Source organism: Lipotes vexillifer, unplaced genomic scaffold (assembly GCF_000442215.2).
Source record: "Lipotes vexillifer unplaced genomic scaffold, Lipotes_vexillifer_v1.1 scaffold237, whole genome shotgun sequence".
NCBI lineage: Eukaryota > Metazoa > Chordata > Mammalia > Artiodactyla > Lipotidae > Lipotes > Lipotes vexillifer.
The window spans coordinates 2,069,778-2,086,911 of NW_006794332.1; the positions used below are offsets into that span (position 1 = coordinate 2,069,778).

A 17,134-nucleotide genomic window follows, 5' to 3' on the forward strand; every position below is an offset into this window, starting at 1 on the left:
GTGACTGTCTAGAGGCGTCAGCTACCTAAGGAAACACATTCAATTAAGAAAGTATTTGTTGCATTCCCACTTTGAACAAAGGGTCAGTGTGCAACAAGTGTCTGAGCAAGGCAAGAAATTGATTCTCCACTAGACGAATACTTCAGTATTTAATTTTCTAAAATAATTTTGTTTGACGGTCAATTAATTCAGCAATTTTCAGCTTCCTATAGCTCTAGCAAATCCATTATCATAGTGTGTTTATCATCTAAGTTATCATACTCTAGTTGTTGAATGTTGGTTGTCCACAAATTCTCCATACATTTAAGCCCTATCCAAATCTCTTTTTCCCCCTGTGGGCCCCACTAATCATTTCAGGTTTTCTGAGACCGTTTTGATTTCACATATTCTGACTGGAGGCTTAGACTGATCGAACTAATGGTCTTAATTTTTCATCTGACTTGCATCCAAGGCATGTACTATGTGCATTTCGGCTTATCGTACCAAGAGGTGAAATATATCCTCCCCTTTCAACTTAATTCTCAGTTGGTCCCATAGCTTCCTTTGGCCAATTGTTGGCAGATGTGAGGCAACTGGAGGCCTGAAAACGTGCTTGCACGTTTTTGTTTCTCTCTTTGCTATAGGATGTGCCTGGGAGAGTATGTTAGAAGATGGGGCATGAGAAGTAGAGCCGAGCTGCCCCACTTGTCTCGGCTGAGACCATCCCAGGTGAGTTGACGCTCATACTCCAGCAGATCAGAGGCACCTGCCTGATGTGAGGGAGCCAGCTGGGATCAGAAGAAATTTCCAGCCAAGTCCAGCCTAAATTACTGACCCAGACTCGTGAGTGAAAGAAATGCTTATTGCTTTAAGCCACTGCATTTTCAGACAGTTTGTTGCACAGCATTGCTGTGGCAATGGATAATGGATAATGCTTCCCATAAATTTTAGGCACTTGGAAGCTGCCCCTCTCTTTCGCCTCCATTCAACAAAAATTGAGTGCTTTCTACTTGCAAAGCATTGTGCAAAATGCTTTACTACATTATTTTATCTAATGCTGACAACACTATTATCTAGAAGATAGATAATGTTATTACACAAAATTTAGATGCAAGGAAATTTAACCTCAGAGAAAGTTAAGTGACTTGCCCAAGGTGGTAAAATGATAAGAAATAGTTGGGAGTCAAAGCCTGGAAGTCTCTTTTTAGACCCTGTGCTTTTACCAGTGCTGCTTGCCTTTTACTCTACTGGTTCCTCCACCTCACCTTATTTTTCTCCTGCCCACCTCCACCCCCTAATCAGGCAGAGACCCTGTGTTTCAATTTGGGATGCAAAGACCACTTTTATACTTAGCTCCCCTAAACACTACTCTTCTTACAGCCAATGTAAATGGTTATCTTCTCCATTAGTCTGGAAGTTCTTTTGAGGGTAAGGACTGTAAAATGCTTATTACATTTTTTCCCCACAGCTTCTATGAAGTAGAATTTTAAAAAAGGTAATGATCCTATTCAAGTTTTAGGAAATCTAATTATCCCCCCAAGGCAATTAATACAAAATTAAGAAAGACTCTACTAGAGAATATGTATATATGTTTATGCAGCACACACACACACACACACACAAACACGCACACACATTTAAAAGGGCACTGGTATCCTAAACTAGTTTAATTGGTGGAATGCACAGTAGAGGGTTTTTCCCATTTTGTTAAACAATTTTAGGTACATGGTGCTTGAATTTGGTGTTTGATGCCTACAAGAATAAAACTCTTCTGGTTCATGTTTTATTATACTAATATTAGAAAAAGGAATTGATATAAAACTGGCACTGAATAATTTCTGTTTTGCAGCGAGTTTCTGCATTTAAGAAACTTTTAGATTTAGTCACTGGCCCTGTACTTTAGGTATGCCGCCACCAGGTGGCGGCAGGGTGCCAGATATAAGGTCTGTACAGTAAGGAATTTACATGCTTTCAAGTTCAAGTTAACAGCTCTTTGCTTGAGTTCAAAAACAAATTGAGACCACAGATAGCTAATTTAACATAATATATCTATTTATTAAAATACCTAAACTTAAATTCTAAATCAACCTTAAACATCTTTAAAGCAGATGTAAATCCTACAAAATCACCTGTCTCATCTCTCTTCTCCCCGGCTTTGAATTATTATTATAATGGGTAGATTCTAACATTAACCTTGTATACTTACTTTGGTGATAAATTAACCTTTATGATTTACTCTGAGTGCTTATATTTATTGTCAGTCTCTTCCATGGCAGCTTGTATGTCAGGCTTCAAAATTCTAAACAGTGTTCTTCTAACAAAAGGACCTCTTTGGCTTTCCTTTCATTGCAGGAGGTAGAGGCTTATCTTTTCAGTATGATCTCAGATCTTCTCCCAAGGAAGACCCAAAGCATTTCTCCATCTGGATAGCATGAAAAGTGTTGTATTTGCATTTTGCACAGGGCTTTTTCCTTTTTTATTTTCTACACTGTAGAATAATTCATTAGAACATTCCCCCTCTCAAAGCTCCTAAAAAGCACAGAGCCAATTTACAGTATTTACCTATTTAACTGCAACGCAAATGAATCTCCTTAGCAACAGGCTCTGCCCTAAATATCTCCAGAAAAGAGTTAAAGAAACAAAAGTCTTCGTGTCATATTAGAAATCTGAGCAAAATACAGAATAAAAAATTAACTGACTTTATTATAATTAATGATACTATATATGGGAATGGAGCAGTTTCAACGTAAAGGAGATACTGAACTACTTCAAAACACAGTCAGAGGTGCCCACTCTCATGGACTGTCAAACTGAAACTTTGGAACAGATTCTAGAAGGGTTTAAGATTATGGATGGTAGGCTGAGAGTAAGTACATCCCTATCCTCTGAGCCACTACCCTGCTCTGCCCCAAGGTTGTTTGTTTCAAGAATAAATAGAACTGGGTGGCTGAGAGTCAAGGACCAATGCTGTGTAGTTGGGGGAAAAAGGACACTGGCAATTCCATACCTAAGCATAGTCAGAAAAAAAAAAAAAAAGGTGTGGGGGGGAAAGGCTCTCTGCAGCTTTATCCTGCAGCTCCTACACAAAGCTCAGAGTCATTCCTCTCACATTCACCCACTCCAGGAGTGGAAATATTCTGAGCAGCACTAAGCAGTGCTGGGAGGCTGAGAGGCTAAGGCAGAGGGAAGGGGTTGGAGTTGGGAGTGGTGGAAGAGAGAGGTTGAGCAGTGATTTCTAGAGGCCACAGTCTGCACAATAAACAGGGCGGCTGTCTGTGTTCTAACACGAGTGAGTACTGACAGCGAGAAGCAAATGGCAGCTAAGCTGTGAAAGCATGCTCCAAGGGAGCTGGCCAGCTCCCAGCCTAATGCTGGGAGAGAGAGAAAGAAAAAAATAGAGGCAAAAGAAAAATAGAACAGGGAGAGAAGAGAAAGGGATGGATAATAAAAACTCTCATGTGATTTCAAGTCTCACAGGAAACCTATGAAGCCAGCAGAGCAGATATTATTATCTTCTATTTAAAAAGGAGAAACTGAGACCAAGAGTTGATAAGTGACTTTTTTAATGTCACATACTGAGGGGCAGATATAGGATTCAAAGTCAAGTGACCTGATTCCAAAATAAAGATGAAAGAAGAGAGGGTGCATTTGAAACACTGACACACACAGTCTGTCCTACCATTTACTTTATAAACAGTAAGTAACATTTTCAGATAACCAAGGCTTGGCCTTTTAAGGGTCAAACTGAAACAATTTTAGCCACTATTGAAAGGCATTTCTGAAAGGTATTGTATTGTATTTGTCCTTGCCTCCCTTGAATACTGACTGTAATTTGCCCTCTTCTAGATACATGGGGTTATGATGATGGAAATTGACTCTATATTTACGGACTCCAAATTCAGGGACACCCTCAGGTTCTAAGGAGGCACACAGGTTTTAGTGCTGTCATGCCTAATACATTCATGGCTAGAAATAGCTGTTGAGCAGAACTGGCTGACTCAGCCCCTATTTCCCTCACAGTCAGCCCTTCCTTATGTGTGTCGGCTTCTGGCCCCTGCCTACTGCTTCTGATCATGTCATTCTCCTGATTAAAATCCTTTTAATGGCTCCCCACTGATTACAGCAGTGGTTTTCAACCCAGGCTACACATTAAAATCACCTGGGGAGCTTTTAAAAAACTCCCAATGCCCAGATTCCACCACCAAAGATTCTGATTCAGTTGTTTAGGTATATGGGGCCCTAGCCTACAGGGATTAATGTAAGTAGCATGGACTGGGGCTTTTGGATTAACAAGGATTGGATTTATCTCCCCCCCCCCCCCCCCCCCCCACATGGGGCCCTAGCCTACAGGGATTAATGTAAGTAGCATGGACTGGGGCTTTTGGATTAACAAGGATTGGATTTATCTCCCCCCCCCCCCACCTCCCCAATGCCCCTGCTCTCACCTGAAACTGAAAATGGAGACAAAATCTATGAAACACTACTTTTTAAGACATTGGAATGAAGCAATGAAGGAAATTGATATCTGAGAGATGAGAAACAGAGTGAACCCTAAAATTGTCCTAGTTTACCATCCTGAGAGAATTCTCAGGCCATTATGCAGGGAAGAAGAAGCCAGGGAGTCTGGAAGGCTCTTTGAATTGAGAAGATGGAGGTGAGAGTCTAGGGAGACTAAAGTGGCTAGACTTTTCTGTATAGAGTACTAGAGAGGACAGAGGGCTGATCAGCACATGCATATGAGGAAACTATCTGAGGCCAGATTAAAAAAAAAATGCCAGAAAAGATTAGTGGAAGTAGTATGTAGAGCTCAAACAGAGTTGGTAGTAGTCTGCTCTATTCCGACCGGGAAGCCTGGAAATTCACAGGGCATTGTTAGAATACCCAGAAGCATCTTGCCTCAGTAGTGCAAAGTATAAGCCATAGACTAACTGATGCTCTGGTTTTGCCTAACAAATCTTAAAAGTAAGACCTGAAAGGATCAAAATATATCCAAGGAGCTTCTCTGTGTCTGATAATGGAGCTCAAGAATATTTATAGGAATACAAAAATATCCAGTACCTAACAAGGTAAAATTTGTTAACGTCTGGCATGCAATACAAGTTACCAGGCATGCCAAGAACATTGAGGAGAAGAATCAATCAACTGAAACTGACCCCAAACCGACACAGATGTTAGAAGGCAAGGGCATTAAAACAGTTATTATAACCACATTCCTTATGTTCAATAAGTTAGAGAAAAGATTGAGAATGTTAAATAGAGACCTGAAAAATAAAGACTGAAGTCTAATTTCTGGAGATGAAAACTATAATCTCTGAGATTAAAAGTACACTAGATGTTAATAATGGCAGATTAGGTATCACAAGAAGAAAAGATAAGTGAACTTGACACAGCAATAGAAACTATCCAAATGAATCACAGAGAGAAAAAATAATGAAAAAAAGTAAGTAGAGTATTGGTGAGTTGTGGCCCAACTTTAAATGGCCTAATATACATGTGATTGAAGTTTCCAAAGGAGAGGAGAGAGAAGGCCAGGCAGAAAACAACATTTTAAGAAATAATGACCATGATGCAGCCACCAGGGAAAACAATTTAGAGGTTCCTCAAATATTTAAAAACGGGATTACCATATGATCTAGCAATCCTACTTTTAGGTATGTATCCAAAAGAATTGAAAATAGGATCTCAAGGAGATGTTTGTACACTGATGTTCATTGCAGCATTATCCATAATGGCCAAGGAGTAGAAGGAACCTAAATGTCTATCGACAGATGAATGGCTAAAGAAATGTGGTATATACATTCAGCCTTAAAAAGAAGAAAATCCTGTCATATGCTATAAGGGTCCTGATGAAGAATACTTTGTAGCCTGTGGGAATGGGAGAAAAGGCTGGAATGCTGAGCTTGGCTTAGATCTGGGTAGTATGTTCAGGCATGGAATGTGGAAGGGTGGATGTGGCTTCTTCAGAGGAAATTTGAAATGCTTCTATTTTAATCAGGAGAAGAGTGAATGAAATCTGGGTGGGGAAAAAACAATGGTGTCTACTAAAATAACTTTTTTAAGGTAGAAATTTCTAGATACTCAGAACATGATTTTCTTTTTTGCACAGAGATGGGCCATTAATAGCTATAATCAGAGGGTTTCAGTTATTCATGAAATTAATTTGTTGCTGAGTGTCTAGACTGTCTCTTCAGGGCCAAATGCCTTGTTTACTTTCATTGTGTGTGTGTGTGTATGTGTGTGTGTGTGTGTGTGTTTACTAATTCCAGTATCAACACTTAGCAGTGCTTATTCAATAATATTAACCCCAAGGCACTGTAAGAATGCAAATTCACTTTAAATGCAAAAGAAAAGCTATATTCCTTCCAATGAAGTTTTAGTGTTTAAGTACATTTTATTGTGATGTAACTTTATCTCAGTTTAGGTCAATGCTCCAAAGTTGAGAGCAGCATGATAGGTGCAGATACACAAAACATGCTGAAAGATAGTGGAATCAATAATACCAGCCTTAGCCCATCATCAATCTCCATGCCACATGTGAAAGGGCTAAAAATCACTGGAAAGTGAGTATTTATTTGGAAGAGGATTGTTCATCTCATATGAGGAACGTAGAAGGGTGCTTCTTCCAAAACTTGGGCCAAGTGAGGCAAGACTCTGGAGAGTCCTGCGAAGAGCTTGCAATTTAGATGCAGTGAGTGCGGGCGGTAGAGTCCAGGGGCTTTACCTGACACATAGTGTCTGAAAAAGTCTGAAGCCCAGAGGCGGTGTCTAGCTGTCCTGAAGGCTTGTGAAGAGCCAGGTGTACCGTCTATGAGTGTAAATAAAATGCTTAAATCCACAGGTCGTACTTAAAGTTTGCTCTACACTTGAACACTCATATCCAGTTATTTAGTTAAAGCCTTCGGCTTTGATTAAGGTTGTTAACATTTGAAGCGTTGACTAATGTAGCCTCCCTGGTGTGGAAATATGAATATTCTTCTCATTTATTAATGTCCTATAGTGAAAGCATAACCTTTTACTTAAAATAATTGGTCTGGAAATGGAATTATAATATTCTTCTCCCCATTCCTCCCCTGCAATTTGTGAATTTGGTGATTATTCTTCTTGGTTGGGATTATAAGTTATCATGTGCGTTTATCCAATACACACATATACAAACACACACTCACAGACACAATGCAAAAAAACTTCTGGGAGTAAATTTAATTTCAGTTATAGCAATGAGGGTAGGGCAGAGAGAAGTGTGACTTTATAATTCTGGTCATGAAATAAAAACATCAAAGCAAGTAATGAGTCTAAATTTGATGCTGACAGGACTATATTTCTACTGTATTTAAAGCAAATAAAGTCACACTATTGAAGATTTAACATAAAATTAGAATGTTAACTTTGAAAGTTTCTTAGTGTATCTCCAAGTGATTAGCTTATCACAAAATTTCCCTGGGAAGGTAGAAATGGAATCAACAACATTGCAAAAGAAAAAACAAAAAAGAAATTTGACAGCCCTAAGCAAAAGAGTGATGTAATTATAGTTTCAGCAGCTATTAGGCAAGAAGCAAATGATCTGCTCATCAATTTTCTGTTATAAAAATAAGCCCAAATGATTTTCATGGGACACATATGGATATTGCTACCTTAATCATTTTGTTTCTACCCAAAGGTATTTAAAACACAACCAACTGCCAGAGTTGGATTTTTAAAGATATTCCTGTCCTTATGAGCAGAGATTTAAGAATGCACTGAAGACTGAACTTTATTTTGTTCTTCACTGGGTACTTTTATTGTTATCAATATTGTAGGAGATCATAAGCCTGGACTAGAATTATTTCCTTGGTAAAAAAATGAATGATAAAACTAATGGGAAGAAATTAATAATGTGTTCTACATTGATGTTCACAGATGTATAAATTGGACAGTGTTCAAATTTATTTCATCTAATCAAAATCCCCTTAGAAGGTACACAGTGATAAAATAAATTAACATTGTTTTTCATAATTGCAATACGTTTTTGTTGTTGTTTAGGAAATGGATTATTTCATGGAGATTATAATTATCCATACCTACTTCATGCAGAAAATATGTAGCCCTTTTATTTAAAATTTCCCCCTGGGGCTTCCCTGGTGGCGCAGTGCTTGAGAGTCCGCCTGCCGATGCAGGAGACGTGGGTTCGTGCCCCGTTTCGGGAAGATCCCACGTGCCGCGGAGCGGCTGGGCCCGTGAGCCATGGCCGCTGAGCCTGCGTGTCCGGAGCCTGTGCTCCGCAAATGGGAGAGGCCACGACAGTGAGAGGCCCGCATAACGCAAGAAAAAAAAAAAAAAAAAAAAAAAGAAAAAAAAAAAAATTTCCCCCTGGCGGAGCTGTAGAGATTTTTAAATAGCAGTAAAAACTGTTGTGTAAACTTGGTAATACCATATGGAAGGCCGGAGTAACCTTCTGAGTAAAAAAAAAAAAAAAAAAAAAAAAAATTCATGTACTTATGCACTGCTAACTAGTTTTTAATTCTAACAAGGCTTTGGAGAGGACTACAATTCAGGCTAGAGATTCACCCAGCTAGCATCGGCAGAGGGAAACATTTGCCTGACAATCTCTCTCAATATTCATACAACACTAAGATATCAATACAAAAGTGAAAGTAATGTTAAATATGTTATTATTGGTCATGGCAAACACAGGGGTAAAACAGAGCTATTGATGAAACATCAGCTTCTGAATATGAAGCACAGATTAGGGAATATGGGAAACAATAATTGGCAAAGACTTCATTTTCTAAGTCTAGACCACACAGGCCTGTAAAACTGGCAATACATTATGTCTTAAAAGTTTATGCTTGATTTCCACTGCTGACAATGCTGCTATTAAGATATGAGATCTCTCTTTTTGACCCACCTCCTAGAGAAATGGAAATAAAAACAAAAATAAACAAATGGGACCTAATGAAACTTAAAAGCTTTTGCACACCAAAGGAAACCATAAACAAGATGAAAAGACAACCCTCAGAATGGGAGAAAATATTTGCAGACGAAGCAACAGACAAAGGATTTATCTCCAAAATATACAAGCAGCTCATGAAGCTCAATATCTAAAAAACAAACAACTCAATCAAAAAATGGGCAGAAGATGTAAATAGACCTTTCTCCAAAGAAGATACACAGATTGCGAACAAACACATGAAAGGATGCTCAACATCACTAATCATTAGAGAAATGCAAATCAAAACTACAACGAGGTAGTTGTCACACCAGTCAGAATGGCCATCATCAAAAAATCTACAAGCAATAAATGCTGGAGAGGATGTGGAGAAAAGGGAACCCTCTTGAACGTTGGTGGGAATGTAAATTGATACAGCCACTATGGAGAACAGTATGGAGGTTCCTTAAAAAAATAAGAATAGAACTACCATACGACCTCACAATTCCATTCCTGGACATGTATCTGGAGAAAACCATAATTCAAAAAGAGTCATGTACCACAATGTTCATTGCAGCACTATTTACAGTAGCCAGGACATGGAAGCAACCTAAGTGTCCATTGACAGATGAATGGATAAAGAAGGTGTGGCACATATGTACAATGGAATATTACTCAGCCATAAAAAGAAATGAAATTGAGTTATGTGTAGTGAGGTGGATGGACCTAGAGTCTGTCATACACAGTGAAGTACGTCAGAAAGAGAAAAACAAATACCGTATGCTAACACATATATATATAGAGTCTAAAAAAGAAAAAAAGAAAAGGTTCTTAAGAACCTAGGGGCAGGACAGGAATAAAGATGTAGATGTAGAGAATGGACTTGAGGACACAGGGAGGGGGAAGGGTAAGCTGGGATGAAGTGAGAGAGTGGCATGGACATATATATGCTACCAAATGTAAAATAGATAGCTAGTGGGAAGCAGCTGCACAGCACAGGGAGACCAGCTGGGTGCTTTGTGACCACCTAGAGGCGTGGGATAGGGAGGGTGGGAGGGAGACGCAAGAGGGAGGGGTTGTGGGGATATATGTATACATAAAGCTGATTCACTTTGTTATACAGCAGAAACTAACACAACAATGTAAAGCAATTATACTCCGATAAAGATGTTAAAAAAAAAAAGATATGAGATCTCCACTACTCTCTCCTATTCCTATACTTTGGGAAGCTTTGTGACTAAAACCTTTATTAGGTTATTCAAATAACCTTGTTTTTCAAAGGCATTAATGTGCTCCACCAAGAAAAAGAACTTTGGGGACTTTTTGAAAGATTACAATTTCAAATGTATTTGTACTTTTCAAGTCACAACTTTGTGTAGTTTTCATTTCTTCATGAAAATACTCTGAATAAATTTATACTCAATGTGAATGTATTATTAGTTGTTTAATATCAAGAATAATACCATGTGAAATTGGAGGCTTAGTCAATACGATTTAATGATGCTGAAGTAATTTGTAATCACATCAGCAGTCAGTCTTCTCATCCTCTCTTCTCAGTAGACCTCTATATCAAAGGCAGCCTCCACCTGCACTTCTCTCTTCACTCTACATAGAATAGAAGTTATTGGAGCCACTGGGTTTCCTTAAAACTAGCCACTCATTACAAAGGTTCAAGATGGGACTTGCCCTAAAAGGCTCTGCTCTAAATCAAAGTGACTGTACATTCCTTTCTGGCTGTAAAAAATAAATTATGGGTACTTAATACAGAATTGCTGGGCCCATATATATGAGATTATCTTACATTTGGATACTTTCCCTCACTAGTTGCGATAAATGAAGTCTTGAATTTGAGACCAGTCGAAAGCATCGTCAGCCAGGAGGTATACATGGTGCCTATCTCTCATTTTAAAACCCAACAGCCCTAAACCATCAAATGAACTACTCTGTAGCAGATCTAAAGGGCGTAAACATTTTGTTCTCTGATTTCCAAGTCTAAAGCTACAGATAGTTTGTCCATAATAAGTATATTTATGGAGTTAAATGACTTGCAAAGCCTCCTTAAGAGTGTGAACTTGCCCATAAATTCATCACAAACTTTAAATTCCATCAGTTCACTTTAAGGAAAATATACTGGGTTGGTATTAGATGCAGATGTTGTACTCCAGGCCCAAGGAATTTGGCCTCAAGGTCTAAAACACAATGACTATGTTTTCCGATTCTGATATAATGCTTGTGACAGGTACTTCTCTCCAGATTGGAGTCAGATTGTATTACAGAAAAAGTACCTTCAAGAGTTAGTAAGGGTGGGGCTTCCCTGGTGGTGCAGTGGTTAAGAATCTGCCTGCCAATGCAGGGGACACGGGTTCGAGCCCTGGTCCAGGAAGATCCCACATGCCACGGAGCAACTAAGCCCGTGTGCCACAACTACTGAGCCCGTGCTCTAGAGCCCACGAGCCACAACTACTGAGCCTGTGCACCACAACTACTGAAGCCTGAACGACTAGAGCCCACGCTCCGCAACACGAGAAGCCACTGCAATGAGAAGCCCGCACACTGCAACGAAGAGCAGCCACCGCTCACCGCAACTAGAGAAAGCCCGCGTACAGCAACAAAGACCCAATGCAGCCGAAAAAAAGAGTTACTATGGGTGGACAGACTCTAGGTCCATCCATCTCACTACAAATAACTGGGAGGGAGATGCAAGACGGAGGGGATATGGGGATATATGTATACATATAGCTGATTCACTTTGTTACACAGCAGAAACTAACACATCGTAAAGCAATTATACTCCAAGAAAGATGTTAAAAGAAAAAGAACCAAATGGAATTCTAGAACTGAAAAACAAAACAAACAAACAAAAAAGAGTTAGTATGGGTGGAAAAGGCCATTGCTCTGTCCCAGCTCAAGGCTGGTTAGCCCTGTGGGTAGTGATTTAATGTCCTGAGCCTTGGCATTAAACATGGGGCCTTACGGCATCACTGCCCTGCAGTCACTGCAGTCATCCACAAGGCCTGACCACAGTGACTGAACGGGCATCTCTAGGCTGCTGGTACACATAGCACTGGGGAAAAGTGTGGGTCCAAGCCCACACCTTAAAGGTTAGCCTCAGTACTTGAATTTTGAGAGACATATAGTCTTGTTTTAATGATCCTTGCTTCAATGAAAACATTTTATAATATAGTTCTATTGGAATCTGTTCTTTTCAATGAGGGATTACTGGTAATGCTAGTTAAGTGAGTGACTCATGTGCTATCTATCCAAAGTATTCATTCTTCAGTGCAGAGCGATATTATTCAGCTGTTACATAGAGATATTTATCATTGACTAGAAAGCAACTTAGTTGGAAGCATGTTTGTTTGATCTGTGGAAGATCCCCCCTTTAATAAATGGCTAAGAGTAGCCATAAAATGAGTGTCAAGTTCTCAGTGGAAAACTAAAATCTCCTAGATGCAACTAAAAAGCAATACAGTTTCAGTTGCTTCCACTCAGACTAACAACAAAATTAATCAGAGGCTTTTAGAGACATAGTGAGTTCCTTCTGAAATAATGAAAGCTTTTGTGAAAGGATAAGAACAGAAAGCTAAGAGTAGCTGATGGCAAATTAGAAGAAGAAGCCAAGAATTTTCTCCATTTGAAGTGATTTTTAGATTAAAGTTTTTATAGATGTTCCAGAAAAGATATTATTTTTAAGACAGACTTTTAAAGCAAAGAATAATTAGTTACTACTAATTAACCATAATTTAAAATAATTAATGACATTCAGTACATAGAGACTGGACCTTTGGAGAGAAAATGTCATAAAGACTAGAACAGAGTGCTTTTGAACCAGCAGAAATGTATTTGCTTTGTCTTTCAGTTCATGAATGCTTTTTTTTCAGTTACTAGAATATGAAACTTAAGTCTAAGAAATTCTCTGAAAGATTAAATGATTTCTCACTTTTGAAAAGAAATGTTCATGATACCAATTAAAATATGAAGGCATGATAATTAGGCTATCTTTTCATCTCTTTCATTCCTTTATGCCATTAGAAATAAAAGAGCAGTAAAAATAAAATGAGAAAATGATCAGTATCAGAATCAGTTAAACAGGGCTTCCCTGGTGGCACAGTGGTTAAGAATCCTCCTGCCAATGCAGGGGACATGGGTTCGGGCCCTGGTCCGGGAAGATCCCACATGCCTTGGGGCAACTGGGCCCGTGTGCCACATCTACTGAGTCTGTGCTCTAGAGCCGGCGAGCCACAACTACTGAGCCTGTGAGCCACAACTACTGAGCCTGTGAGCCACAACTACTGAGCCTGCGAGCCACAACTACTGAAGCCCGCGTGCCTAGAGCCTGTGCTCCGCAACGGGAGAGGCCACCGCAGTGAGAGGCCCGTGCGCCACAGCGAGGAGTGGCCCCCGCTTGCTGCAACTGGAGGGAGCTCGCACACAGCAACGGGGACCCAACGCAGCCAAAAATAAAAATAAATAAATAAATAAATTTATAAAGAAAAAAAAGCAGTTAAACAGATTTGGTTGATCTCTTTGGGCTCAAATACATGGCAACATATATTGGCCAGTTTTTATAGAAAATTTATGCCAAGTGTATGAATAAAACAAACAATTTAAGATTGGGTATAAGCCCTGGAAAATAAAATGTTGATATTACAGAAGCTTATAAAATAAGAAAAAAGTCCCTTCAAGTTTGGGGTTTATATATGCAGTTAAGGAATAGAGACAAGGAAACATAACAGAGATAAAAAACTAAAAATGATGACTTTAATCTTTAAAAATGAATAAGAGCAAAGAATAGAATGGGAGCCTATTTGTTATCATGTTCTATCCTAAAGTGACAAAATTTCCTAAAATGGAAAGCCTGAAACTGCTTGGAAGTTTTTCTGAAATAATGTAAAACACCCTGAGAGTCCTCTTAGTTCCCACACCAAAACTTCAAAAGACAATGATTGTAGAGCTTGACTAGAATCAGAGAGACATATATTCAAAACAGAAGGCATACCTGTAAATCCTTGTTGGATGTCCAAAGGACAAAGAAAGAAAAAATTACCCACCTATGGCAGGAATTATCAAGTGTTGAATCGTTAAGGTGTCTTTAAGAGACCAACTTACGTTAATAAGTTCAACCTCCCAGATTTTTTTCAACAGGTCCATCGATGTATAGCCATTAATCAGAAAGGCTTTGGTGTAGTCACCTAGTTCAATGGAATCCAGCCACTCAGCAACAGATGTGGGATGGTAGCCATCATGGCCAATGGGTCTCATCTGTAATTAGAAAATCACGTTAGGATTAATTTAAGCTGTTTACTTTGTGTTCCAACAGCAGAATGCATCTTGGAAATTTATCTGATATGAAGCAACAGATCTTTCTGGATAAGAAAATAAGTAAACCCAAAATACTTTATGCACAATTCTAAATTATTAATAATTTCACGCTGAATTAGTTTTCAAAAATGCACCCAGAAATTTCCAATTTAGCCGCTAAATCAGCTCCATATTTGAGAGAACTAAATATGTCAAACTTCTGTTGCAGACATTATTGGCATTCTGTTGGATGGAATTTAAAATGATGTCAGTCGAGCAGTTTTAAATTCAGTGCTCAAGGCACTGGGAACTGCACTCCCAAAATGTAGATGATAATTCTCATATGCACAACATCAAAGCATGTGAAAATACTGCATGACTTAAACATCCAAAGGAATTCATGCTTATGCAAGACATGTATTGTAGGTAGTGCAAACATGCTGGAGAAACATACTGCTGTGGTAAGCCAGTAAAGAAGAGGCTTTTGGGTGTTTAAGGACCATGTGTTCTACATAGACCCTACAGTATGTTAGACAAGAATAGAGAACTCGCTGGCAGACAGATTCCTATTTTTTGTCAGCTATATAAAGATTTATTTTTTTACTTTAGGAGAACAAAGAAGTGTGACAGCAACATAATGTTTCTGAGTTTAAATTGGAGTGTGAAAGTAATTTAAGCAAGAGAAACTTCTGGCATTAAAATTTTGTATGGATTATTCTAGTCTTTTGGTTTTTATTTGAAATTTTAGTTGAATTTGCAGTTCGTGGTTTTCGAAGTAACTCACTTCTAAGACTTGTGCTGCTTTGCATGTCATACTATAGCATCTAATACTTCAGTTATTAAGGACAGCTGGCACCTCATCAACTTGATGTGATCCTTCAGTGAAATTCATGATGGGAACAGCAAAACTGGCAAAATACAACATAGATTTTCCTCTTCCTTCAGATTCAAGGAGATAAATATTAACGGAAATCTATATGATTCTGATTTGTGAGCAGAGAAAAGATTAGTCTGGGCATCAGGGATTCAGATTTTAATCTCAAACATGTTAGGCTTTCTGCCACTATGCAGTGTTCTCATTTTTGAGATTCTCCTTACTACTTTTTTTTGGAGGGGGGTGCAAAGTGTTTATTAGGGATCAACATCTGCGGAAGGAGGGATGAGGAAGCAGTGCTGGGCAGAAGAGGGGCCGGACTGTGATGGGGCTTGATGGCACCTCTGTGAACCATCTGGGGAGCTCTGGCACAGTTTAGGCTAGTAGAGTGTCCCAGGCAGGGCAGATATGAACAGGCCTTTGTGATCTGCCTCTCTGTCACTGGATGTTGCTGCCTGGAAGTAGCGTGCTCTGGTGAGGGCTCTCTGCCATGGAGGCAGACCCTGAAGATGCTGACTGCTGGAGGCTGTCTGCTGACCACTCTCCCTGATGCTGGGCAAGTCCTTCCTTGAAGGGAGTTACAGGTGGTACACTGCCATGTCTTCCAGAATACCCGGGATCTTGATTCACCAAATGTTACTACATTTGGCTTTTGCCTTTCACTCTATACCCACTCATTCATTCACATGCACACAACACTTATTTTTTAAATTTTAGGTGAACCATTGGAAAGACATTTCTCCTGAATCATTTGCGGACATCATGAAACTTCATCCCCTGATACTCCAGGAGCAACTCCCAAGAACAAGGACATTCTCCGACACAGTCACAGTATCATCACCCTCAATAAATCTAACATTGATAAAACTACATTACCTAATAAATAGTCCATATTAATTCCCCAAATGTCCCTAAAATGTCATCTGTAGCTGTTTTTTTTTTTTCCTAGCCATGATCAATCAAAGGTCAAGGCAATTATATATTCAAGTATCTCTTCTACCTTTTTTTTTTCCTCTCTTTTCCTCTTCTGGGATGGTATTTAACTCCTTTTTATTTTTTTAATTTAATTTTTTTTTTTTTTATTTGCGGTACGCGGGCCTCTCACTGTTGTGGCCTCTCCCGTTGTGGAGCACAGGCTCCGGATGCGCAGGCTCAGTGGCCATGGCTCATGGGCCCAGCCGCATGAACCCGTGTCCCCTGCATCGGCAGGCAGACTCTCAACCACTGCGCCACCAGGGAAGCCCTACTCCTTCATTTTTAAGTTCCCTTTTCTCCTTTTCTCTTTCCTACTGCTCCACTCTCCAATCCATTTTCCATTTTGAGGTTGAAATGCTCTCTGTTTTAATATTGCCATGTAATTCATTATTTTGCATTGGGGTCTGAACTACAACAGACTTTTGTATTTCATTCTTACATTGACTGACTCATTTTAGCTACTCATTAAATGTTTGTTCACATAACACTTAACTCAGTGTTTATTACACAGTAGTTACAAATGTAAATGACACCTCAGGAGTTGCAAAATGAAGTTTTGGCAGCAGTTACAAATAGCCAGATACTATATATATGTGTAAAATTGGCAACTAGGACCCAAAGCAGAAGCTCAAAGGTATCAAATACTTTCATATTCCACAGAGAATTACAAAAATATTGGGGCCAGGGGCATTCTCCAGTACGTATTAAAAGGTGGTTGAACCAACTCTGCTACCTTGAATAATCACCCCAGCCTTAGGAAACTCCCTGGCTGTCCCAGTTGACACAAGGAAATAACTGGAGAAAGGGGAAGAAGGAAGGAAGAGAGACTCGTTAGCTTTAAAATTAATAGCCTGGCAGGGAGGTCTTGCTGTTAGCCATCCAAGAAGCTGATCACCCCAGCAGTGGATACTGGGGATGAGCTTAGAGAATCTTGATGAATCAAGCTGGGGTAGAGTCAGATGTCCCATACCGCCAGCGGCCACCTGCCACACAGAGGTTGCTGATGATCAGCGTTAGCCAAAGAACAATGACGGGAAACTCACCAGAGCTCTGCAAACCAAACCCAGTCAAGTATAAGGAAGTATGCCTTCCCCCCAATC

At 39.4% G+C, this 17,134-nt stretch overlaps 1 protein-coding gene across 8 annotated transcripts in view; it reads right to left on the bottom strand.

The window, feature by feature from the left end:
* The window catches only part of ANKS1B (ankyrin repeat and sterile alpha motif domain containing 1B), an 895,734-nt gene that overhangs the window by 317,108 nt on the left and 561,492 nt on the right, over nt 1–17,134 (bottom strand). For all 8 annotated transcript variants that reach the window (XM_007467172.1, XM_007467174.1, XM_007467175.1 and 5 more), the window contains one exon: nt 13,994–14,146. In XM_007467172.1, the coding sequence (XP_007467234.1) occupies nt 13,994–14,146 (153 nt within the window). The remainder of the gene's footprint in view (nt 1–13,993; nt 14,147–17,134) is intronic.